This window comes from Ornithorhynchus anatinus, chromosome 16, assembly GCF_004115215.2.
Source record: "Ornithorhynchus anatinus isolate Pmale09 chromosome 16, mOrnAna1.pri.v4, whole genome shotgun sequence".
NCBI lineage: Eukaryota > Metazoa > Chordata > Mammalia > Monotremata > Ornithorhynchidae > Ornithorhynchus > Ornithorhynchus anatinus.
In genome coordinates this window covers 41680166-41704376 of record NC_041743.1, presented here as the reverse complement: position 1 = coordinate 41704376, position 24211 = coordinate 41680166, and the positions used below count along the sequence as shown (strand labels likewise).

The following is a 24211-nucleotide window of genomic DNA, read 5'->3' as shown; positions in this document are numbered from 1 at the left end:
ATAGTAAGTGCTTAACAAATGCCATAAAAAATATAAATAGCATTACGTGGGCTCCGGTGTTCAGAGCACAGAACTTAGCATATGGAGAGGTATAATGGAATTATTCATTCAAACTAATTATTGAGTGCTTACTTTGTGCAGAGCACTGTATTAAGCGCTTGGAATGTAAAATTCGGGAACAGATAGAGACAATTCCTGCCCAACAATGGGCTCGCAGTTTAAACGGGGGAGACAGACAAATTAGAAGACAATCCCTGGCCTCAAGGTGCCTCAATCTAGCACTGGTAGTGGCCTTGTTTACATTTTGAGGAATGAGGACCCACTATTCATTACTCCATTCATTCTAAAGTATTTACTGAGCACTTACTGTGTGCAGAGCACTGTACTAAGCGCTTGGGAGAGTATAACATCAGGCACATTCCCTCCCCCCAAAACAAGCTCACAGTTTAGAAGTGGAGGCAGACATTAATATAAATAAATTACAGCTATATACGTGTGTGCTGTGAGGAAGGGAGGGAGGATGAATGAAGAGAGCAAGTCAGAGTGAAGAAGGAGTGGGAGAAGAGAGAAGGGCTTAGGGAAGACTTCTTGGAGGAATGTACCTTGCATAAGGCTTTGAAGTGAGGGAGAGCAATTATCTGTCTGATATGAGGCATCCTGGAGCTAGTACGATTAGTTAAACCAGTTGTCATCACTCCAGTTTCAAAGTTTACCTCAGGAGTACTTGGTCGCAGATGGAAACTGTTAACTGACAAGTTTCACCTTGTGTAAGACTCTTGTACTGTTTTTAATACCTGAACATTAAAAATAATTTACCACTGGGTGGTGCCATAGCTTTATGTAGTATTCTTCAGATTTGTGCTCTAACAAAGAAATTGGTTTGGTTTTTTGTAGGAGATATATGTAGTCCTACTGAGGCTAAGGAAAAGAAGGAGGGAAGAGGCGCTTCTGTAAATTAGGTCCGGAGCCCATTGATGAATGTGAATGCCCCAAGGAAGTGGTTTTATTAAACTGCCCTCCAAATCGAATTAGTAGTGGAATTATCAATCTTATTTTCTTCTTGAGAAAACCGAAACCCCTCCGCCTGTATAATTCCCACATACTATAGTAGATGCAGAGGACCGAGCGGAGGCCCAGTGTGGAAATGCTGAATGTTTCTCCTTTTTAAAAAACACGACAAATGCATTTTGTTCTATCTTGGGTCAGCGTACAAGAGAGAGTTTTTTTAATGTTTGAAAAAATACTTTTCTGGAAATAGCTTTTCTAAAATAAATGCCCTAAAAAAGGATATTTGTTGTTTTAAGCTCAGGAAAGATTTGGGGGAAGAAAACAGGACAACAGCTTTTGCCTTGTAAAAAAAAAAAATAAATGTGTCATTGAAGAGCCTAGCCCACACATGTAATACATGTACTCTTTTGGAGTACTTGTCATCAACTCCGCTATGGGCTGGGCCTTCATGCAGAGAAACAGCATGGTGTAGTGGATAGAGTCCGGCTTGGCAGTTAGAAGAATCTGGGTTCTAATTCCGACTCCACCACTTGTCTATTGGGTAACCTTGGGCAAGTCACTTTGCTTCGCTGTGCCTCAGTTACCTCTCCTGTGAAATGGGGATTAAGACCGTGAGCCCCATGTGGGACATGGACGGTGTCCAACCTGATTAGCTTGTACCTGCCCCAGTGCCTGGCACATAGTAAGCACTTAACAAATACCATAAAAAAGATGACACATACCCTGTTTCCCGACGCAACCTGGAGAGGTGGAAGAAGGGATTCAATTAACGTCTTTTTTTTTAATTAGGGAAAAAGACCTATCAAAACTTTGAGAAGGCTCTTTTTTCCTTCTAGCTATTTTATTTGTATAAAAGGATAAGGTAAGCAAGGACATAAAACAAGAAATACTACCTCTTAAAAATAAGATATATTCAGCATCATTTATTAATTTTTCCCTTCCATCATCAGTTAAAAAAAGTTGACACTTCAAATAATTTAAAAATTTGCTGATGGAACTGGTTTGCCTAGAGATGCCGACATCAGATTAGCAAAACTTGGTAACTGTTTTAAGTAATCAGCGTCTCACTTTTGAAGTGAACTGATTTTATCCAAGTTTTTATTCTTTTACCTGAAGTTTTGATCGGTAGCATCTCTGAGCAAAAAGATTAGAAATAATTTCTCATTTTAGCCAGGTGCTAAATTCCATCTGGAAGCCTAACATGAGCTGAGGTAAAACAAATCAATTTTAGTACTGAAGAGAAAATGAAATAATCTTAGTGGCCCAGTCTATACAGCTAAGCCAGAGAGAAATTTTAAATAAGGTATCAATCATACTGTTTGAGTGCCTCCTTTGTGCAGAGCACTCTGCTCAGTGCTTGGGAGAGGGTAATATAACAGAGTTGGTGGAGATGGACATTAATGTAAATTAATAGATTAAAGTACCGATAAGTACGTATGTGCTGTGGGCCTGAGAAAGGGGTGAATAAGGGGTTCGAATCGCACGCAACGGTGACACGGAAGGGAGTGGGCTGCCTCCCCGACCGTAAACTTATGGGCAGGGAATGTCGTTGTTTATTGTCATATTATATTTTCCCAAGCACTCGGTACAGTCTTCTGCACACAGTAAGCGCTCAATAAATACTAATGAAAGAACGAAAGGAAATGAGGTCTTAGTTGGGGAAGACCTTTAGGAGGTGAACTGTTTTTAATAAGGCTTTGAAGGTGGGGAAAGTGGATCAGCCGGTCTGATCAATCATATTTATTGAGTGCTTACTGTGGGCAAAGTGCTGTACTAAGCGCCTGGGAGAGTACAATATAACAACACATTCCTGCCCACAAAGAGCTCAGAGTCTAGAGGGGGAGACAGATATTGATATAAATAAATAGATGTGAAGAGGGGGATTTCCAGGCCAGAGGCAGGATGGGGGCAAGGTGTCGGCAGTGAGATAGAAGTACAGTTTGCCAACCATTTTTTATTATTATTAGCATTAGTAATAGTAGCATTACTGGTATTTATAAGAGTTTACTATGTGCCAACTGTTTTACTCGGCTCTGGGTTAGATACCGTGGGCGGGGAATGTGTAGTTTGTTGTTATATTGTATTCTCCCAAGTGCTTAGTACAGTACTCTGAACACAGTTAAGTACTCAATAAATAGGATTGAATGAGTACGTGATAATCGGGTTAGACTCGGTGCCTGTCCCACATAGGGCTCACAGTCTAGGTAAGAGGGAGAACATATATTGTCGAATCCCCATTTCACAGGTGATGCAGCTGAGGTCCAGAAAAAGTTAAAGTGACTTGCCAAAAATCACAGAGCAGGTAAGTGGGAGACTCAGGATTAGAACCCAGGTCCTCTGACTGGATTTTACGTATAACCTTTTTATGGTCTTTTTTAAGTGCTTACTGTGTGCAGAGTAAGTACTGGGATAGATACAAGCTAATCGGGTTGGACAGTCTGTGCCCACATACGGTTCACAGATTGAATCCCCATTTTACGGATGAGGTCACTGAGGCGCAAAGGAATGAGGTGACTTGTCCGAGGTCGCAAAGCAGACAAGTGGCGGAGCTGGGATCAGGTCCAGGTCCTCTGTCGCCCAGGCCTGGGCTCTTTCCACTAGGACATGGTGCCTCCCTTCATTCATTCATTCATTCAATAGTATTTGTTGAGCGCTTACTCTGTGCAGAGCACTGTACTAAGCGCTTGGAATGTACAATTCGGCAACAGATAGAGACAATCCCTGCCCAATGACGGGCTCAGTCTAAATGGTCTTTAAAGTCTAAATTATTTAAAGTCTTTAAAGTCTAAAGTCTTCATTTTTTTATCCTATTCATTTGGACTGCTATTAAGGGCCACAGCCTGGATTGGAGAGCCAGGCATAGGGATGCTGGGGGTGAAAGAGACAGTGAAGCAGAATGGCCTAGTGGAAAGAGCGTGGGCCTGGGCATCGGAGGACCTGGGTTCTAATTCCAGGTCTTCCAATTGCTTGCTGTGTGACCTCGGGCAAGTCACTTAACTTTTCTGGGCCTCGGTTTCCTCAACTATAAAATGGGGATTTAATATCCGTTCCCCCTCCTACTTAGATTGTAAGCCCCATGTGGGACGGGAATTGCGTCCAACCTGCTTAACTTGTATCTTCCCCAGCATTTAGCGCAGTGCTTGACACACAGGAAGTTTGTAACACAACAATAATAAAAAAAAATGGGCATTCAGTGGTTCAGAAACAGGTTCTCTTACCTGACGGGCTTCCTTCTGCTTCCTTATGGGTATGATCTACTATGCTACTTTACCTTTGATTTTGGTTTGTTTTCGAGCCCAAACTTCATATTCAGTAAATTCACAATTAAGTCAAAAAGCACATAATCTACTTAAGAAAAGCTTTATTTGTTCCTAAAATTCATCTTTTGAATAGTGCTTAGAAAATACTGCTGTTTAATTTGGAAGGAAGAATTTTTCAAAGAAAATGAAAGAACATCAAGGAAGCAGTCCTCAGAAAAGTTACAATACATAAACTGGCCTGCTGTAAGTAATATAATGCTGTAGTGTCTCTGGTGTGATTGCAGAAGCAAGAATATTTCATCTATAGATTACACATCATCAAAGTTTGGGGATGCCTTTTTTATCAAAAATTTGTCTTAGTAAGGAAGGAGTCTTGAAATATTTTCAAATTTTTACAGAGTTTGAATGTTTTTGTGAGTTCAACGTATGTGGATGGATTCTGTTGAGGTTCTAATGTGTAGTAATGTCAAGTCTAGATTCTGGACTTTTAGAAAGAGAGTGGTTAAAAACCTTTAAAAATGGGTCACGATCCTCTGAATTACCTACGAAAACTAGAATGTTTTTAGCTTCTTGCTAAAGAATACCTTTAAAAAGACATTTGAAAGAATTACCTCTCAGGAACTTGTTTGCTACAATCAATTGAAATGGCCAGGTTAATCAGTTAAAAAAAATTCCTGAAACAACAAAAGATAACAGAAGTATTGTATAAAATCCCCTTATGAAAATAAACTTTAAACTCATTAAACACAAACATTTTTACAGGATAAAAAATAAGATTATACACTGAAAGTTCTAATACATTAAAGCAAAGAACCAGGAGCCAAAAATGTCCTGCTGCCGTTTCCAGATATAGAATCAGACTGTACCCAGGTGGTGAGCTTTCTGCACCAAATCCAAGGATGCAGAGCTTTACTACCAATTTCTTGTAAAGCGCTTTTATGCGGTTGAGTCTGTTCAGCCAAAATGTATGCTGTCATGATTTGTTGGATAGAATAATAACTATGGTACTTAGTAAGTATTTGCTACACACTAGGCACTATGCTAAGCACTGGAGTTGATACAAAGTAATGGGATCGGATGCAGACCCTGCCCCACAGACTAAAACGGAGAGAGAATATTTTCTCCCCATTCTACAGATGAGGAAACTGAGGTACAGAGAAATAACTTGCCCAAGATCCCGCAGTAGGTAAGCGGCCGGACCGAGAATAGAACGTGGTACCCGACTCCCACTCCTGTGCAGTTTCCACCGGGCTACTGTGGAATTAGGGGGCATCCTTTCACCACTGCACATCAATCAGTGGTTTTATGAGCCTTTAAATTGATGCAGAGAGCACTTTACTAGGCGCTTGAGAAAGTGCAGTACAGTAGAGTCGGTAGGCACGATCCCTACCCACCCGGAGCTCACATCTGTGGATTCCATGTGGGGGTGAAAGAACTGGTTTTGCACCGATGTGCGGTGTCACATGAGGTGAGACATGAGGTGAAAACCTCATGACACGTGAGGTTCCTTAAGAACACAACCTCCTTATTGAAGGAGAACAGACTGACTGTCATGAAGAACCCATTAGGATTAAATGGAAACATGCAGCTAGACTCCATGCTCCTGGAGGGCAGGAATCATGCATACTAACTCTGTTGGACTCTTCCAGGCGATCGTACAGTGCTCGGCTCACATCTGGCAATCAAGACAGGTAATATATAATTTTCACACTCTTTTGCCTTAAAACCAGAGACAAGAGATAGAGAAGAGAAAAAAATGTTGTTCTAAGAATTCTGAATACTATGATTATGTGAATGTCTAACTCTCAGATATTTAATGGTACTCCTGGCCCTTGGTTCTCTTTCCTGCTGCCTTGGTTTTTGTTAGCATCTCTTCCGGAAAGTGAGCAGGGAAAGGAGAGAAAACTCAACTAAGTCATTTAGCTACTTTTGAATTTTTTAAAATTAAACAGTACTTGTTCAGCACTTACTATGTGCTAAGCAGTGTACTAAATGCCGGAGGAGATATGGGATAATCAGGTTGGACACGGTCCCTGTCCCCCATGGGGCTCGCAGCCTGAGGAGGATTTAATCCCCATTTTACAGATGAGGTAACTGAGGCACAGAGAAGTTAATTGGCTTGCCCAGGGTCACCCAACAGATCAAGTGGCGGAGCTGGCATTAGAACCCAGGTCCTTTGGACTTCCCAGGCTTGTGCTCTGACCTGAAGCAAGGATCGTGGGCACAATCCATCCACCATTTTGGGTTCCCACATTGCACACATATTCCCGTCACCTAAGGGAAGTCAGCAGAAATTTGAAAACAGTCAGGATGTGGATAGCTGTAGCTAACAGAGTACTCAAGAGTGATTGTACTCATAACAGTCAATCTGTGGCCCGAAACTGGTTTGCTATGTACATAAACAAGAGATTACCAATGCCAGCTATATTCAGATACTTTTAGAGAAACTAGGGTCAGACATATGGTCTGGTAAAGTAGAAAATATAGTCATTCTAATCTCAATTCCGCTGTCACTTTGCTAGGTGAAGGAAAAATATTTTAAATAATTCTTTGCCTCAGTTTCCTTGTTTCTGAAGGGGGCCTGCCCTCCTTCAGAGGAATAACTGGAAAGAAAATTGTAGAACACTTCACAAAGATAAAAATCTCATGCACTAAAGAAGCTAAATATTCACACTGCACTGAATAATAACATTAAAAATGGAAAAAGTTTCATTAAAGTCTAAGAAATCAGATTTAGTGCCTTAGGGGAGTTCCGGATATAATAGACCTAAGTTTTTAATATCACTGAAGCCATAATTTACTGGTACTGTTTCTTTTCATACTTTTTTGTACATTTAGCTATATGATTTGTGAATTTAGAAGCCTTGAAAAATGCAATAATACATTACTCGATATGACTTGTCTTCAACCAACTTTGAAATATTGAATTGTGCCCTGAACTCGCATCCACGTGATAGGCTAATTTTTCTACTGTCCAGCAATAATTTGGCCAATTTTAAACCATTAGCAAGACCATCTTTAATTATTTTAAGAGACACTGTTAATAGTTTTGAAAGGAAAAGTTAGAAACTAGCTCAACCATCCTTAAGAAACAGGAGTTAGTTGGAGAACTTCCTTCTTGGATGTGAGCATTCAATTAGAAGAGAACTTCAGAAGTAATTTACCTCCCCCTCTTGCTTCCAGATAGGCTGCATCTAAAATGAAGAATTTATACTCATATTGTTTTTGCAGAGTACCTAGTACACAGGCCTAAGCAGTCAAGACGGAAATCAATTCCAGGGTCCTCTGAGTTCAGGAAGTGGTAACTAGAACAGTGCTGCTTTGTCAGACAGTTCTCCTGACATTTCTCCACATATCATCATCATCAATGAGTGCTTACTGTGTGCAGAACACTGTACTAAGCGCTTGGGAGAGGACACAACAACAGAGTAGGTAGAACCGTTTCCTGCCCACAATGAGCTTACAGCCCTATACAATGGGTTTTTCAGACATTATAACCCCCACACTTCATTTTTCCAAATACATTGTTCCAAACTGTCCTGAAAAAAATTAAGACGTTCCAATCTACATCAATTCATGAGAAAAACAGAAGCATTGGAATAATGACTATTTTAGGACTACCTTTTGTAAGGTAAGTTATGCAAAGTTATGGCAATACATCAACATTTCCTCTTTTCCTGTTGTTCTTAAATTCTGTCCAAGTGGCAAAACTCTAGTACTTACTATTTTAACCTTTTAGTAGGGGATGGTTCTTGGGCTGGGGTTAGGGGAGGACCCTTGATAAATTTCATCAGGAGTCAAGGGGTGGTATTATTTCCTAAAAGGAAACAGAATGTTACATGCCCCACTGCTGACCCTCAGCATATGGACATGCTAACGACCATGCTGGGATATTTCAGTTTGCATGCAGAGAGCAGAAGAGCATATAAAGGAATTCAGATAAAAGCTTTATTTTAAAGAATGAGAGAGCGCACATGCCATCACTACCTGGTTTGTAGAAGTAAAGATCCATCTGTCATCACAAACCTGACTGTAAGTAAGTTGTTCCCTTCTTACAATGTAGGAAGAGGTACCCTGTTTCAGAAATAATCCTGTTCTGATCATTTTCTAGGGAACTGGGCCTTGCCATTTCTTGGAGCAGCAAGTAACTAGAGAAATTTCAGGCAAAGCTTCAGAATCAGTAACCTGGAACAATATTATCAATTGACCTTAGAATACTTTTTGTAATTCAGATCTGCAAACCGGTAGCAAATCTGGGCCTTATTTATGCAAATATCACATGCCTTTAAATAATACAGCTCCTTTTTATACCAAGTTTGAGAGAAGGAGCAAATCCTGGTGCCATTTGCTATTAGATCATCTCTCTCAAGGTGTTCTTTAGGGTCAGTTAGGGGACCCAGGGGAACCCAGGCTTTCCTACATCCTCAGGCTTCAGGAGCATAGTGAAAGTCAAAAGACCAAAACTCATCCCCGGGGCACCTGCTGAATCTAATTACAGCTCTGTATTTGTCTCCTTCCTGATAGACTTGGATAAATACTGTTCTACAAGACATGCTTACTCTTTCTGGAGCTGCAAGGTAGGCTGGAGTCATTTGAGTCCCTTTCCAACCCTTCTTTGGGTGGGTTCCGGGATCAGAAATTAAGAATTTGAATACCACACCCACACACAGTCTGTGTGTGTGTTTTTTTTTTTTCAAGGATATAGATCATTTAAATAAAAATGTAGGTCTCCATTTTTTCATTCCTATCACGTAAAGATCATTAGATAGCAAACTCCAACATGCTGAAGGAGTATTTCACGTTTGAAGTAACTCTTGGCAGGAATTACAGTTCCCACCTTCGCTGTAGCAAAAGGCATAAAAAACATGGTTAAAAAACTCTACTGGTCATGTGAATACTTGAGCAGAGTGGTTGCTTTCAATACACAGCTATTTGGGGGCACCCACGGGGAGGGAAAATTGCAATTTATCTGGCACCAGACTCTTTCGTTGGCTCTAAAACTACCTCCTGGTAATCATTACTTCTGTTCTAGCCACTCATGCTAAAACTGTTCATAAAAGATTTAATCATTTACACAACTCAGTGTCTTCATTTATAGGAATTTATATTAGGGATGATTTAAAATGGGTGAAAAATACTAGATTAAGAGCTGCACAAGGAGGGGGGGTGACAGCATCATGTAATAGTACATGAGTAGAATTCTCTCCCCTCAGTCAATTATAAGGAAGATTAAAGTGGTGATAACGCTTGCAGTGACTTTTATCTACCCCAGCACTTAGAACAGTGCTTGGCACATAGTAAGCACACAACATATACCACAATTATTAATTACTATTTTATGAAGTTTACTGGCATTCTTAGTTTGGTTCTTTAACAGATTGTTCTCAGCACCGGATCGAATATTTTTGCTAGTGGTTTCAGAAGAAAGTCTTGAGGAATCCCCAAAGGAAAATCTCGCCTAACAGACTCTACTTGAAAATGAACGATCCTGCTATAACCAACCTCAATTCAACATCCTCTGCCTTTTACAAATATGTTACTCTATAAAAATTTGGTCCGTACTTTAATACCCTTTTGTCAATCGCTTGACCAGTACCTCTATGGTTAAAGCAAAGAATAACATCATTTCCAGCCATTGTTTTCTATAGCTGATAGCCCTGACTGCATAGAAATAAAATCCAAGTGATCATTCATACAGGCACAGTTTTCATACATCGTTGATCTCTAAAAGCAGATGAAAATACTGTCCACTGTACACCAAACCATGGTGCCCATTTTGGAATAACCACTTTCTTCAGCTCTGAAATTAAGGTAAAGATTTTATTAATGCAATGAGGTGGGTGGCAAGGCTTGTTATATGCTTTCCTCCTTTTCCACCATGAATATACTGTGATAGCTTATATATAGATATATAGGTAGATATAAAAAAAAATCACCCCTTTGGAAAAGGGCCTTTTTCTATAAAGTAACAGGTTTCGCTGTGGCAAATGTATAATGTTTTACATGGCCAAGTCCTTGTGAACTAGATCTTCTGTCTAATATTTAAAAGAGCATTGCTCTAATATAATTCAGAGATCACCTATCCCATCCATCATGCCAACTTTAGCTGGGTCCGTTCCAAACGCAGTAAAACGCTGGTAAAATAGAACATAGTTCAAAGAGGACTCAGTGTCCTGTCCATAAATGCATGCAAGTTAGATCAAGTCATTAAAAAACAAGCCAATACGACAGTTGCATTAACCCAGACTCTGGTTTGGAAACGTATGGGGGAGGAGAGGAGAAAAATATTAAGTAGCAGTAAGAGAAGACATGCGAGCTTGGTTTGCTCCCGACTACCTAATGTTGGGCTTAATTTCTTTTTCTTCTTCTTCGTCGTCACTGTCGTCGACCTGTTGGATAACCAGGTCGGCAGAGCCGTCTTCTACGATTTCCACGTACGATCTGCTCTCCTCTCCACGCAAGTGCCACCTCGAGCCCTTCTCTCCGTCTGAAGAGGAGGCAACAGACTGTTCAGCGTCCAAATCGATGGGCACGCTGTCAATACCAGCTTCTGCCAGGCATTCGTTACACAGTCTGTAGCGCCTCGTGCCCTCCTGTACCACCTGTCCTGTTAGATCGGTCACGTGGCGTTTGCACTTCCTGCAGATTAGCTTGCAGGCCTGGTGAATCTGTGGAAAGATTTCATTATATTTATGATTTCTCCAAAGCAGGCAGCTCTAGCAGATAAATACGAGAAGCAGCACGGCCTAGTGGAGAGGGCACAGGCCTGGAAGTCAGAGGGACTGGGGTTCTAATCTGCCGCTTCACTGCGGTGTGACCTGGGGCAAGTCACTTCACTTGTCTCTGCCTCAGTTACCTCATCTGTAAAATGAAAACTGTAAACTCCACGTGGGACAAAGACTGTGTCCAACCTGATTATCTTGTATCTACCCCAACACTTAGAACAATGCTTGCCGCATAGTAAGCGCTCAACAAAAACCATCATTATTATGTGTTTTTTTAAAAGCAAACCACTGATGGTTGACTGAAGTTGGGGTTACAGGAATCTTAAGAGACAAGCTCCCACACTCCTCCCCCACATGCAGATGTACAACGTTGGGTTATTTCTGTGTTAATTCAAGCATCAAAGTCCTCTGACGGTGACTGAGGAGGACTAAGACAAAGGAGCTTAAACTTGAACAGCTCTAGATTCTGGAAATTTCATTAGAGGAAAAAATTCATTCTAACCAGATATTGCTTTGGCCTTTTTTTTTTGGTTAACATTCTTCTCAAATTCAGTTTGGATATAATCCATGTCCCATCTGGGGTTCACAATCTTAATCTCCATTTTACTAATGAGGGGACTGAGGCAGAGGAGTGAAGTGACTTACCCAAGGGCGCACAGCAGACAAATGGGCCTGGACTCTATCCACCAGGCAACGCTGCAACAACATAGCAACAGTGGTTGCTATGACTGAAATTCAAATAAAGGAAAAAAAAACAACCACTGGAACACAGGGAGATAGGGAAGGAGTGGGTGGAGTGCAGAGGTGGAGGATCAGGAAGTCTTCTAAGAAAGGGGGATAGAAAGGGAAGTCAGAATTTGGCAGGATGTGGGGAGGATTTCGCCATCATGCTAGGGCTGGTTTGGAATGGAACCTAACATGTAAGTCTTCAGAAAAACACACCTCCCCCCCCATACAGTAACATTCTTGAAAACCATAAGTACCCTGGGATACCCCATTACTCAAACTGCTTACATTTCCAAGTTAATTTTTTAAAACTTTACACTTGGGAGTAAATAAAGCCCCCTCGGGAAGTCTGCCTGCCAAAATGCAAATATTTAGCAGTGAAATAAACACGGATTTGGCATGCAGTGTAGCAACTTTTGATTTTACAGCTCGTTCTGATAATTCAGATGGGAGTTGAAAATCAGGCCCCAATATTAAAGTTTTCCCAATGCACATAAAGAAGTGAAGAGAACCAAGTGGTAATTCATACATACTGTTCGAAAATGGCTACTTAGGTGATCCAGCCTGCTAAATCTTTTTCCACAGGCCTCGCAAGGATAAGGCCTTTCCCCAGTATGACAGCGAAGATGGCGTTTGAGATCCGCTTTCCGCTTCACCACGTGGGTGCAGAACGGGCACTTGAATCTCATCCGAGGCAGATCATCTGTTTAAAGACAAATTTGTTAGTGGTTGGAGTCTTCATATCGTCATTCTAGTAACATACCATTAGCCCAAAAAACTTGCAGGGTCTCGGGAGCTAACATCAGACCACATCTTTATTGATCAAACAGTCAAAAAGACCCATACTACTTAAATGGAGAACTATTCTCTAGGCAAAACATTCTGTGCAAGTAACTAGACTGTAAACTCAGTAAGGGCAGGGAATGTGTCTGCTAACTGTTGTACTCTCCCAACCGCTTAGTACAGCGCTCTGCACATAGTAAGCACTCAATAAATACCATGGATTGACCGATTTGCAAACGTGGCCTAGAGGATAGAGCACAAGCCTGGGAGTCAGAAGGACCCGGTTTCTAATCCCAGCTCGGCCACTTGTCTGCTGTGTGACCTTGGGCAAGTCACTTCTCAAGGCCTCAGTTACCTCAACTGTAAAATGGGGATTAAGACTGAGAGCCTCATTTGGGACAGGGACTGTGTCCCAACCCAGTACTGTGCCTGGCGCGTAGTAAGCACGTAACAAAATACTCTAGGGAAAAAAAAAGCAGATTTCTCTGACTTTGAAAGCACTTGGATTTATACCCTTCATTCACCCCACCCTCTGTCCCACGGCACTTACGTCTTGTCTTCTGCTGTTGACATATCCATAATTTATTTTAACATCTGTCCTCTCCCTCTACACTATAAGCTCCTTATAGGCAGGGAGCATGCCTACCTTTTATAATGTATTCTTCCAAAAGTTTATTACAGTCTTCTGCACCCAGGAAGCACTCAATAAATATGACTGTTTGAACAGCAGATTGATACTATGTGCTTTTAATACTGCAGACTTCATAATAGGGTAATCATCTACTCTTTCTTTCCAAAAGCCTCAATTGATGTTTCAAATGACTGTGTTCATCATCAGGGCAAGATAGTATTAAGTTTACAAGGCTAATTATTACATTCCACTCAGAAACACTGTTAAAGTTAAGAATAAAGTAGCTTGTTTAGAACGAATTGCAAATATTTGTTAATCATGTTAACATTACCCACACTGAGAAGAACAGATGGACTGATTCAAAGAAATAGATCTATGATCTATTCTTCACCCTTCACTAATAAGCATCCGTAATCAGAATTTAAAAATTCTGATTCACTACAAACTATTCTCCTACTGGAGGCAAGTGAAACTAGTTTCTACAGCCAGAATTTAAATGGGGAAAAAATAAAACAGGCATCGGCTCAATCCAAGAAGTCACCCTTTCATTTAAAACGCGCAATACTTCTTAACGCGGCCGTTTCCGTTTATGCGAGAAGCATCATGGCCTAGCAGATACACCATAGCCCTGGGAGTCAGAAGAACCTGTGTTCTCATCCCAGCTCTGCCATTTGTCTGCTCTGTGACCTTGGGCAAAGCCACTACATTTCTCTCTACCTCAGTTACTTCATCTGTAAAATGGGGATAAAACTTGTGGGACATGTACTGTGCCCAGCCTGATTAGCTTGTATCTAACTCCAGTGCTTAGTGCCCGGCCTAGAGTAAGCGCTTAAATACCGTTAAAAGAAATTTTAAAAAGCAGCTGCTCCTGGTGGGCTGGGAACTTGTCACGTAATTCTGTTCTGCCCAAGCACCTAGTCCAGTGCCCTGCACACCAAGAGGGCTTAATACAGTGCAGGGCATAAAGTACTTAAAAAAAATACAATCCCCCCCCCAAAAAGAGGGCACTTAATACATGCTACTAAACATCACTGGACAGGGATTGTCTCTATCTGTTGCCAAATTGTCCATTCCAAGCGCTTAGTACAGTGCTCTGCACATAGTAAGTGCTCAATAAATAAAGTATCAATAAATACTATTGAATGAATGGATATAAGTACACCATGCAATTTTGCCAACTTGTTTTAGATGACAAGCACATAAGCAATCTCTATTCTGAAATTAGCCCTTGAAGATGGATTACTTGAAATCTTATGAGCTCATTAAAGGTTCACCAGCCCATCTCACACTTACCCTTGTCCTGGTGAAGAGGCATCTGATGGTGAGGACCATCAATCCCCTGGAGGAGTACAGGACCAGTGCTGAGGCATGAATCATTACATGCTCACTCTCTGAAATTTTCGGCTCCATTTCATTTGTTTCTGACCTGTGGTATATCGCAGGCCTTCCCTGACTTGAGCCTCGTTTCCCCTATTTGCTCTCTCTCTTCTGTATCGAGTACTCCTTGGTTCTCAACCCTTTTAAGCATTCTGATGCTCATCCTAACCCCACAACAGTTATGTCCGTATCCTTATATTCAACCATCTCCCCTATCTGTAATTTATTCTAATGCTCATCTCCTCCCATAGAATGAATGTGGGCAGGGATGGCATTCGTGGCCTAGTGAATAGAGCCCGGGCTTGGGAGTCAGAAGGTCATGGCTTCTAATCCCAGCTCCGCCACTCCTCTGCCACTTGTGTGACCCTGGGCAAGTCACTTCACTGTGCCTCAGTTCTGTAAAATGGGGATTAAGAGTGTGAGCCCTGTGTGGGACAGGGACTGTGCCCAACCCGATTAACTTGTATCTATCCCAGCGCTTAGAACAGTGCCTGGCACATAGTAAGTGCTGAATAAATACCATAATTATTATTACCAACTCTATAATATTGCACTTCCCAAGAGCTTAGTACAGTGCTCTGCACATACTAAGCACTCACTAAACACAATTGATCGATAGATGGTAATTTTCCAGGCTGCTCTATTTTTCACCCGGGACACCAAGATTGTTCACTGGATAAACACGATCAAAAGTTCATCGGTTAACAATTCAACCATAATCCCACTAAGGTGGGAAGGGGGTAAAATCATCCCTTATTACCTCTGTTTTCTCAGGTTCTCAGTGACCATTACAACGATGCTACAGGAGGTCAAGAAAAATCCTGCCCCCCTTATGAACCCTGTCTATTCCAATCACTGCCTTGGATAGCAGAAAAGCTAGAGAAGGTGTAGGGGGAGGAGGAGATAGACGTAAAAGATCGTTATTTACCTTCAGTCCAGCTGCCCATCACACCTAAAATTAAGGGCATGTTAGCATAGGATTCATCTGCCTTTGGAGATTTGGAAGCAGACCGAGGGGATTCGTGTTCTTGTTGGGACCCTGTTAAGTTTCTAGGTGTAACATCACATCCACGATCATACTGGTACCCACCATGGGTGGAGTCCACTTCCGCATCAATTTGCTCTTCCGGTTGGGGGTTGGGGCCGGCAGGCTCGGAAGCGCGATCTTCCTGTTTACTTGTCTTGTAGGGAGGAACGTCAGAAGACTGCGGCAAGGCTAGGTGCCGGGTGGACTTCTTATTGGAATCTTGCCTCTGCTCATGCTTGGACAGCGGCGGCTGGACGTTCCTTTGGGAAGGCGGGTAGTAATTGTAATTGCTCCAGGAATTCCCACCCATGGCGCCCGTCCCTTGATCGGGGCTTAGGTGAGGATGAGGAGGGCTGCTTTCGGCTCTCCAACCAGGCCCGTAGAAGGAGGCTCGTTCCACCCCGTTGGAATTGGCGTCTTTGTCTGACAGACTGAAATAGCGATCCTTTTCTTTCTCGCTAATGTCCAGTGAGGATTTGATGAAGGTCTTACAGACGCTTATGACGTCGGTCATCTGAAGGAAGCTGGCGGCCGACATCACTTCTATGACATTTTGACCGGTCAGCGAGAGTTTGCCCGAATACACGAAATCCAGGATCACGGTAAAAGTGTCGGGAGAAAAGGCCTGAAATGTAGCCGTGGTAGGCTGACTGGTTTCCTTGGAACTCTGGGAAAGAAGCATTTTAAAGTAGCCGCTGCTAGCAAACAGCACGTTCCGATGGGCTTTGAAGACCTTTCCTTCAACTAGGATACTGCAGTCGCAAAACACATCTTGCCTGCGCTGCTCATTCAGTTGCTGCAGAAGGTGAAACTGATGAGAAGAAATCTCCATTCTAAAGGAGAAAAGACAAGGAGCGTTAGCTAAAAGACGATTTTAGAGGCGATACTTCGTGCCTCGGAGTGACAGGATTTATCATCGCCCGGCCCCTCCTTCAGCTCATCATGTCCTATTCCTGTACACTTTATTCTCCCAAATGGAAACTGGACAACACGCTGTGAATCCTTCCTAACTATTGTTTCCGCCCACCTCATGAAGCAGCGTGGCCTAGAAGGTAGAGCACAAGCCTAGGAGTCAGAAGAACCGGGGTTCTAATCCCGGCTCTGCCACTTGTTTGCTGTGGGACCTGGGGCAAATCACTTCACTTCTCTGTGCCTCAATTCCCTCATCAGCAAAATGGGGATCTAGAGGAATCTCTATCCCACTGGAGAAGCTGGGTAGTTTTTGTAATTAAGGGAACGTCTTAAACTTGCACAGAGGTGAAAAAATGCAAATTTCAGGGAAGAACATTAAAAATTCTTCTGGTTATTTGGGTGATTGCGATTAAACCAGCAGCCAAAGATGATCTACCACGCCATGGTACTCTTCAGCCAAATATCTCCAAACCAAGTGAAGAAAATCGAAGCAGTTATACTGTAAAATCGAAGCAGTTATACTGTAAATCAGGAAAAGTAAACCACAAACAGCTCAGGAAGAACTATATGGGAAATACAGATGAAAGTACCTTTTTTTTCCCCCTTATACACCCCAATATTTGCTCTCCTCCATTAAGAGGCAATGAGAAACAGTATGGCTTAGTGGAAAACATCTGAGGCCTGAGAGTCAGAGGACCTGAGTTCCAATCCCAGAATCACCCGTTGTCTGCTGTGTGACCTTGGGTAAGTCACTTCACTGTGCCTCAGTTACCTCATCTATGAAATGGGAATTAAGACTGTGAGCCCTACATGAGATATAGACTGTGTCCAACCCAATCAGCTTGTATCTACTCCAGTGCTTGGTACAGGACTGCTCACATAGTAAGAGCTTAAATAGCATTAAAAAAAATGGTCTGCCATACAATTCCAAAGCTTAGTACAGTGTCTGGCACATAGTTATGTGTTTAAATACTATAAAAAAAATAGGCCTGTCGTACAATTCCAAAGCTTAGTAGAGGGACTGGCACATAGTAAACACTTAAATACCCCCCCTTTTAAGAGGTCCACTGTTCAATTCCAAAGCATAGTTCCCACAGAAATCAAATCACAAATATTCCATGAAGTCTTAATGGAAGTCGTAAGCGGTGATACTGTAACAAAATCACTGTCCTGTTCTCTACTGTAAACTAAATGTCAGTAGAACAGATAACTCTAACATAAGACATTTTGGCTGCAACCCTAAATTCCCCACTTAATAATAATGTTGGTATTAGTTAAGCGCTTACTATGTGCAGAGCACTGTTCTAAGCACTGGGGTAGACACAGGGGAATCAGGTTGTCCCACGTGGGGCTCACAGTCTTAATCCCCATTTTGCAGATGAGGAAACCGAGGCACAGAGATGTTAAGTGACTTGCCCACAGTCACACAGCTGACAAGTGGCAGAGCTGGGATTCGAACTCATGACCTCTGACTCCAAAGCCCGTGCTCTTTCCACTGAGCCACGCTGCTCCTCTGAAGCAATACTGCTAGAAATCCCGCCAATGTCAAGAGTCAGAGAAGACTTTCATACCTGGGTGTTTTTCAGCTAGCACGCTTGGAGCCCCTTTTAAGAATAAAACTTGGACAGCAACTAAACTGGACACGGCGAGGGGAGACTCAGGTCTGGCTCGGCTTCTTGTAGAGCAACTCCGATACGGAGCTACGAGAGCCACTTCTGACGTACTTTTGGTGCAGGAGATAAAGGGCTATCTGCCGACAGGAGACCGGTAAATATTCCTGTAAGAAATTCAAAGAACATTTTATTGAATACCTTTTCGAGGCAAGGGAAGAAGTGTGAGTAGTCGTTTAATCCAGTTACACTGGAACCCATAAACATATCAGCCGGTTGAAATCATTGGGTTCTAAATTGGCTGAGAATGGCAATGTTGAGTTCTGCATTATTTAAAGGTGGTCATTGCTTAGAAGTACAGGTCTTGAGCTCTTTGAAGGATGAGTTAAAGAGAAAACCCAAACACCCTTGAATGAATTGCTCTCAACAGCATTTACTGAGCACTTACTGTGTGTGCAGAGTCGTAATAATAGCATTTATGCAGGGCCCAGGATTAGGCGCTTGGGAATGCACAATGGATGTATAATTGTGTCTTCCCTTGAGTAGTTTATGATCAACTGTTATACTGTATTCTCCCAAGCGCTTAGTACAGAGCTCTGCCCAGTTAAGCACTCGATAAAAACGATGGATTGGTGATCTAAAGGGGGAAGTGAATGGACCAAAATTTCCAAACGTAGACTAGGTAAAAGAGCAAGAAGAGAGGTATAGATGGCAAGAGCCAAAGCAAGCAAATAGCTAACGGATTCATATGAGAGGTATAGGGGCTAATGTGACAAGACTACAAAGGTTGCCCATCCACCTCCGCAAACAGAAACTCCTCACCATTTGTTTTAAAGCATTCAATCACCTTGCCCCCGCCTACCTCATCTTGCTACTCTGCTACTCCCCCCAAAATGCACAATTCACTCCTCTAACGCTTTCTCACTGTACCTCCATCCCGTCTATCTTGCTGCCGACCTCTCGCCCACATCCTACCGCTGACCTGGAATGCCCTCCCCCTCCTCAAATCCGACAATTACTCTCCCGTCTTCAAAGCCGTATCTCTTCACCAAGAGGCCTTCCCTTCATTCATTCATATATTTATGGAGTGCTGTGTGAAGAGCACTGTATTAAGCGCTTGGGAGGGTACAGTGTAACAAAACAGAAACATTCCCTGCCCACAACTTCCCTAAGCCCTCCTTTCCCCTTTCCCTCTTCTGTCCTCATCGCCCTGTCTTGCTCCCTTCATTCATCACCCCCCCCCCGGCCCCACAGACCTTACATACATATCTAATCATTTATATTAATGTCTGTCTCCCCCCTCTAGACTGTAAGTTCATTGTGGGCAGGGAATGTTTCTTTTATATTGTACTCTCCCAAGCACTAAGTACGATGTAATCCCGTCAATGGGCAGGGATTGTCTCTATCTGTTGCCGAATTGTACATTCCAAGTGCTTAGTACAGTGCTCTGCACCTAGTAGGCGCTCAATAAATACTACTGAATGAATGACCAACCAGTGGGTCCAGAGATGGGAGAATCATGAGCTAAGTATGACTTGGGGTGTGTAGGAATGAAGCAGTGCAGCCTAGGGATGCAGCCTGGGCATCAGAAGGACCTGGGTTCTAATCTCAGTTCTGCCACTTGTATGCTGTGTGACCTCTATATCTCAGATACCACATATGTCAAAAGGAGATTAACACTGTGAGCCCCATGTGGGTCAGGGACTGTGTCCAACCCAATTTGCTTGTATTGATCCCAGTGCTTTACTTCAGTGACTGGCACATAGTAAGCACTTAACAAACACCACCTTTATTATTATTATTGTTACCTGCAGTTTGGTTCCTATACTGAAGCTTCGGGTGGGACTTGGCCCCACATTAGGCCCGGCCTTGTCGACAGACCATGTGCCTGGGAGTCAGAAGACCTGGGCTCTAATCCCAGCTCCACCACCTGCCTGCTGGATGACTTTGGGCAAGTCATTTAACTGCTCTGTGTCTCAGTTTCCCCAACTGAGAACTGCAAAATACCATTTATTTTGCATTTATTTTATATTCTCCTATTTAGACGCTGAGCCCTGTGTGGGACTGGGACTATATTCGACCTGATTAACTTGCATCTATCTCACTGCTTAGAAAACATAGTACTCAACAGATACCATAAAACAAACTGAATCCCATGTGGTATAGGGAAAAATGTACACCCTGATTAATTTGTATCTCCTCCAGCGCTTGTTACATAGTAAGCACTTAACAAATATGATAAGGGTTATTAAATATATTCCTTGGCACATGTCAGTGAGGGCAGCCCAGTACCCATACTACCCCGGAATGCCCCATTTCAGGTGACTGGATGCTGAAATCCCATACCTCTCCCAACAAAAGCTGGGGGAAGCAGGGTGGTAAAATGGGTATTAAGACTGTGAGCCCCACATAGAGCAATAACTGTGGCCAATCTGACTGGTTTCTATCTACCCCAGAGTTTAGTACAGGGCATGGTGCTTAACAAATACCATGTGAGCCCATTATTGGGCAGGGATCGTCTCTATCTGTTGCCGAATCGTACATTCCAAGCGCTTAGTACAGTGCTCTGCACATAATAAGCGCTCAATAAATACTACTGAATGAATGAATAACAAAAAAACAACAAAAAATGAATGCCTTGAAACAGTTCAAACAGTAATGGACAACTCCAGCATTTATTCTTTTGCCGGAGCTCTGTTCCAGACCATTCTTCCCTAATTCACCATGCTGTTACGAATTTAAAGTTTTTAAAAAAAATGTACATAAAAGATCATAAATTCCATTCATCTGTAGTTCAATAGGATTTTTTTTTTTTTTTTTTACAAACTTCTGTCAGTTGGGCAAAGTTAGATGAAATTTTTTGGACTAAAACATTCATTGAATAGTATTTATTGAGCGCTTACTATGTGCAGAGCACTGTACTAAGCGAGTGGAATGTACAATTTGGCAACAGGTAGAGAAAATCCCTATCCAATGACGGGCTCACAGTCTAAATGGGGGAGAAAATACACTTAAATTTGGGATTAATAATGTGAGTAAGGGCGACGGTAAAAATCAGAAGATGTAACCGATTTAAAAGCTCTATCCTTGTGATAAGGATAAAATACTTCATTCATTCAATAGTATTTACTGAATGCTTACTATGTGCAGAGCACTATACTAAGCGCTTGGAATGTACAATTTGGCAAGTTAGAGACAATCCCTGTCCAATGACAAGCTCACGGTCTAAACGGGGGAGAAAATACACTTAAACTCAGGATTAATAATGTGAATAAAGTGACGGTAAAAACCAGAAGATGCAATCGATTTAAAAGCTTTATCCTTGTGATAAGGATAACATACTTTATTCATTCCTTCATTGAATAGTATTTAGTGGGCGCTTACTATGTGCAGAGCACTGTTCTAAGCGCTTGGCAGGGACAATTTGGCAGCAGAAAGAGACAATCCCTGCCCAATGACGGGCTCACAGTCCAAGTCTTTATATAGATAGAGATAGAGATATATAGATATATAGTCTCTCTCTGTCTAAAAAATTGAGTCTATCATATATATAATAAGCCTTTATACATATTATAAGTCATTATATATATATGTCTTTATATATCTATATAACGGCTTTATATATATATAGTCTTTATATGTCTTTACATATATATTTTATGTCTTTATATGCACGTCTTTATCTATTATGTCTTTATCTATTATGTCACACTCTTTATATAAGGATACCCCGTATCTCCCCCAGCGCTTAGAACAGTGCTCGGCATATTGTAAGGGCTTAACAAATACCAACATTATTATTATTGTTATTAAGTATTACTCAGATACCCTCCCAGGAGCTACTGCAATTTTATCCTTCGGTTCTCCCGGGAGTCCACCAATGGAAGGGGTAAGCGGCTTTTTATTTTTTACAATCGAGAGTCCGGGCGCGCCTCAAACGGCCCTCATTCGCCAGGAAGGGGTCCACCCGCCGCAACGGGGCCCGCCCGGGGCCCGAAGGGGCTGCGGGGGGCGGCCGAGGCGCTGAGCGCCCGCCCGCCTCCCCATTGGCGGAGCGGAGTGTCCGCCCGGAGCGGGCAGCCAATGGGAAGGCGTCCGGCCGGCCCGGCCGCCCGCCCATTGGCGGAGCGGAGTATCCCTCCGGAGCGGGCAGCCAATGGGAAGGCGGCGCCCGCCGAGCGTTGGGCGGCGGCGCAGTTCCCGCGGCGGCCGGCGGCGGCGCTGTCCCGCCCGGTCCCGTCCCGTCCCGTCCCGTCCGGCGGGCGGTGCCCGTGGTGCCCGTGGTGCCCCGCAGTGGGCGCGGGCAGGGCTCGCCCGCTGCCCCCCGCCCCGCCGCCCCCCGGTGCCCCCCGCCGCCCCCCAGCCCCTCCCCGCCGCGCCGTCTGCAGCCCTTCCTCCCTCCCTCCCTCCCGCCCGGGGCTGCAAATGGCGCCCGTGCCCCCTCGCCCACCCCCGCGCCGAGCCAGCCGGGCCCCCTCCCCTGCCCCCTCCCGCCTCCGGTCCCGGGCAACAAATCCACCCCCGGGCCGGACGGCCCCCCTTCCCCCCCCCCCCCCGGGGCAGAGCGGCCCCGCGCCCCGGCACTTACCGCGCTGGGCGGGCTGCGGGGGTCGGGCCGCGGGGGCCGGGGGCGGGCAGAGGGGCCGGGCGGGGAAGGGGGGGAGGGCAAGGAGCGGCCCCTTGCGAACCCCTTGGGTGGCGGCCCGAGCCCCGGAGCCCCAGCGGGCCACAAACAAAAGGGGGTTGGTGACGTGGGCGTTGGGCAGGAGGAGGGCGGGCGCCGGCCGGGCGGCGGCCAGGGGGCGGAGGGGGAGGAGGACGAGGACGGGGAGGGAGGGAGGGAGGGAGGGCGAGCGGGCGGGCCCGAGGCCCGGGGACACAATTAAAGGGGCAACGCACCCAATCCGCCCACCAACCGGCCGCTTCGCCCACCGTCCCGACCCCCTACAACTACCCTCCTCCTCCGCCCACCCCCTTGCCCTCCTCCTCTGCCCCCCTCCCCTGCCCCCCTCCCCTCCCCACCTTCTCTGCCCTCCTCCCCCTCTGCCCTCCTCCTCTATCCACCTCTGCCCTCCTCCCCCTCTGCCCTCCTCCTCTATCCACCTTCTCTGCCCTCCTCCCTCTCTGCCCACCTCCTCCTCTGCCCCCCTCCCCTCCCCACCTTCTCTGCCCTCCTCCCCCTCTGCCCTCCTCCCCCTCTGCCCTCCTCCTCTATCCACCTTCTCTGCCCTCCTCCCCCTCTGCCCACCTCCTCCTCTGCCCTCCTCCCTTACCCACCTCCTCCTCTGCCCACCTTCTCTGCCCTCCTCCCCCTCTGCCCTCCTCCTCCCCTACCCACCTCCTCTGCCCTCCTCCCCCTCTGCCCTCCTCCTCTGCCCACCTCCTTCCCTGCCCTCCTCCTCCTCCGCCTCCTCCTCCTCCGCCTCCTCCTCCTCCGCCCACCTCCCCTGCCCACCTCCTCGATTCGTTCAATCCCATTTATTGAGCGCTTACTCTGTGCGGAGCACTGGGCTGAGCGCTTGGAAGGGACAGCTGGGCAACAGAGAGAGACCATCCCCGCCCATCCACGGGCTCGCGGCCTAATCGGGGGAGGAGGCAGCCGGCAAAACTAAAGAGAACAAAACAATTCGTCCGGCGTCAACATCATCCGGATAGAGAGAATCATAGATATAGACACATCAATAACAAAATAGAGTAATAAACAATATCTACAGCGTGGCTCGGTGGAAAGAGCCCGGGCTTGGGAGTCAGAGGTCGTGGGTTCGAATCCCGGCTCTGCCACTTGTCAGCTGTGTGACTGTGGGCGAGTCACAACTTCTCTGGGCCTCAGTTCCCTCATCTGTCAAATGGGGATGAAGACTGGGAGCCCCACGTGGGACACCCTGATTCCCCTGTGTCTACCCCAGCGCTTAGAACAGTGCTCTGCACATAGTAAGCGCTTAACAAATACCAACATTATTATTATTATAGACAGATATGCACGGTGCTGTGGGGAGGAGAAGGGGGAATGGGGAGGAGGAGCAGAGGGAAGGGGGGGGGCTCGCCGCTTAGCTGGGTGACTTTGGGCCACTCACTTCACCTCTCTGGGCCTCAGTTGCCTCAACTGTAAAATGGGGATGAAGACCGGGAGCCCCACGTGGGACACCCTGATC

General features: G+C 44.5%; 1 protein-coding gene across 3 annotated transcripts; it reads right to left on the bottom strand.

The window, feature by feature from the left end:
• Positions 1-7261: 7261 nt before the first annotated feature.
• Positions 7262-22676, bottom strand: ZBTB8A (zinc finger and BTB domain containing 8A). 3 transcript variants are annotated; one of them, XM_029080773.2, is made up of 5 exons: positions 22648-22676; positions 18021-18226; positions 15439-16370; positions 12253-12422; positions 7262-10936 (listed from the first exon to the last, which is right to left on the bottom strand). In XM_029080773.2, the coding sequence occupies exons 3-5, from the start codon at positions 16367-16369 to the stop codon at positions 10601-10603; spliced, it is 1437 nt and encodes a 478-aa protein (XP_028936606.1). In that variant the 5' UTR covers position 16370; positions 18021-18226; positions 22648-22676; the 3' UTR covers positions 7262-10600. The 3 variants fall into 3 exon arrangements, with proteins under 3 accessions (XP_028936606.1, XP_028936605.1, XP_007669950.1); XM_029080772.2 differs by lacking the exon at positions 22648-22676 and adding an exon at positions 21888-21990; XM_007671760.3 differs by lacking the exon at positions 22648-22676 and adding an exon at positions 21888-21990 and having other exon boundaries at positions 15601-16370.
• Between the last annotated feature and the right edge of the window lie 1535 nt (positions 22677-24211).

Coding starts and splice junctions, on each gene's coding strand:
- ZBTB8A (XM_029080773.2), bottom strand. CDS start 16,369: ATGGAGATTTCTTCTCATCAGTTTCACCTTCTGCAGCAACTGAATGAG. Junction 12,423..15,438: donor GATGGGCAGCTGGACTGAAG/GTAAATAACGAT, acceptor GTCTTTAAACAG/ATGATCTGCCTCGGATGAGA. Junction 10,937..12,252: donor TAAGTAGCCATTTTCGAACA/GTATGTATGAAT, acceptor ATCTTTCCACAG/ATTCACCAGGCCTGCAAGCT.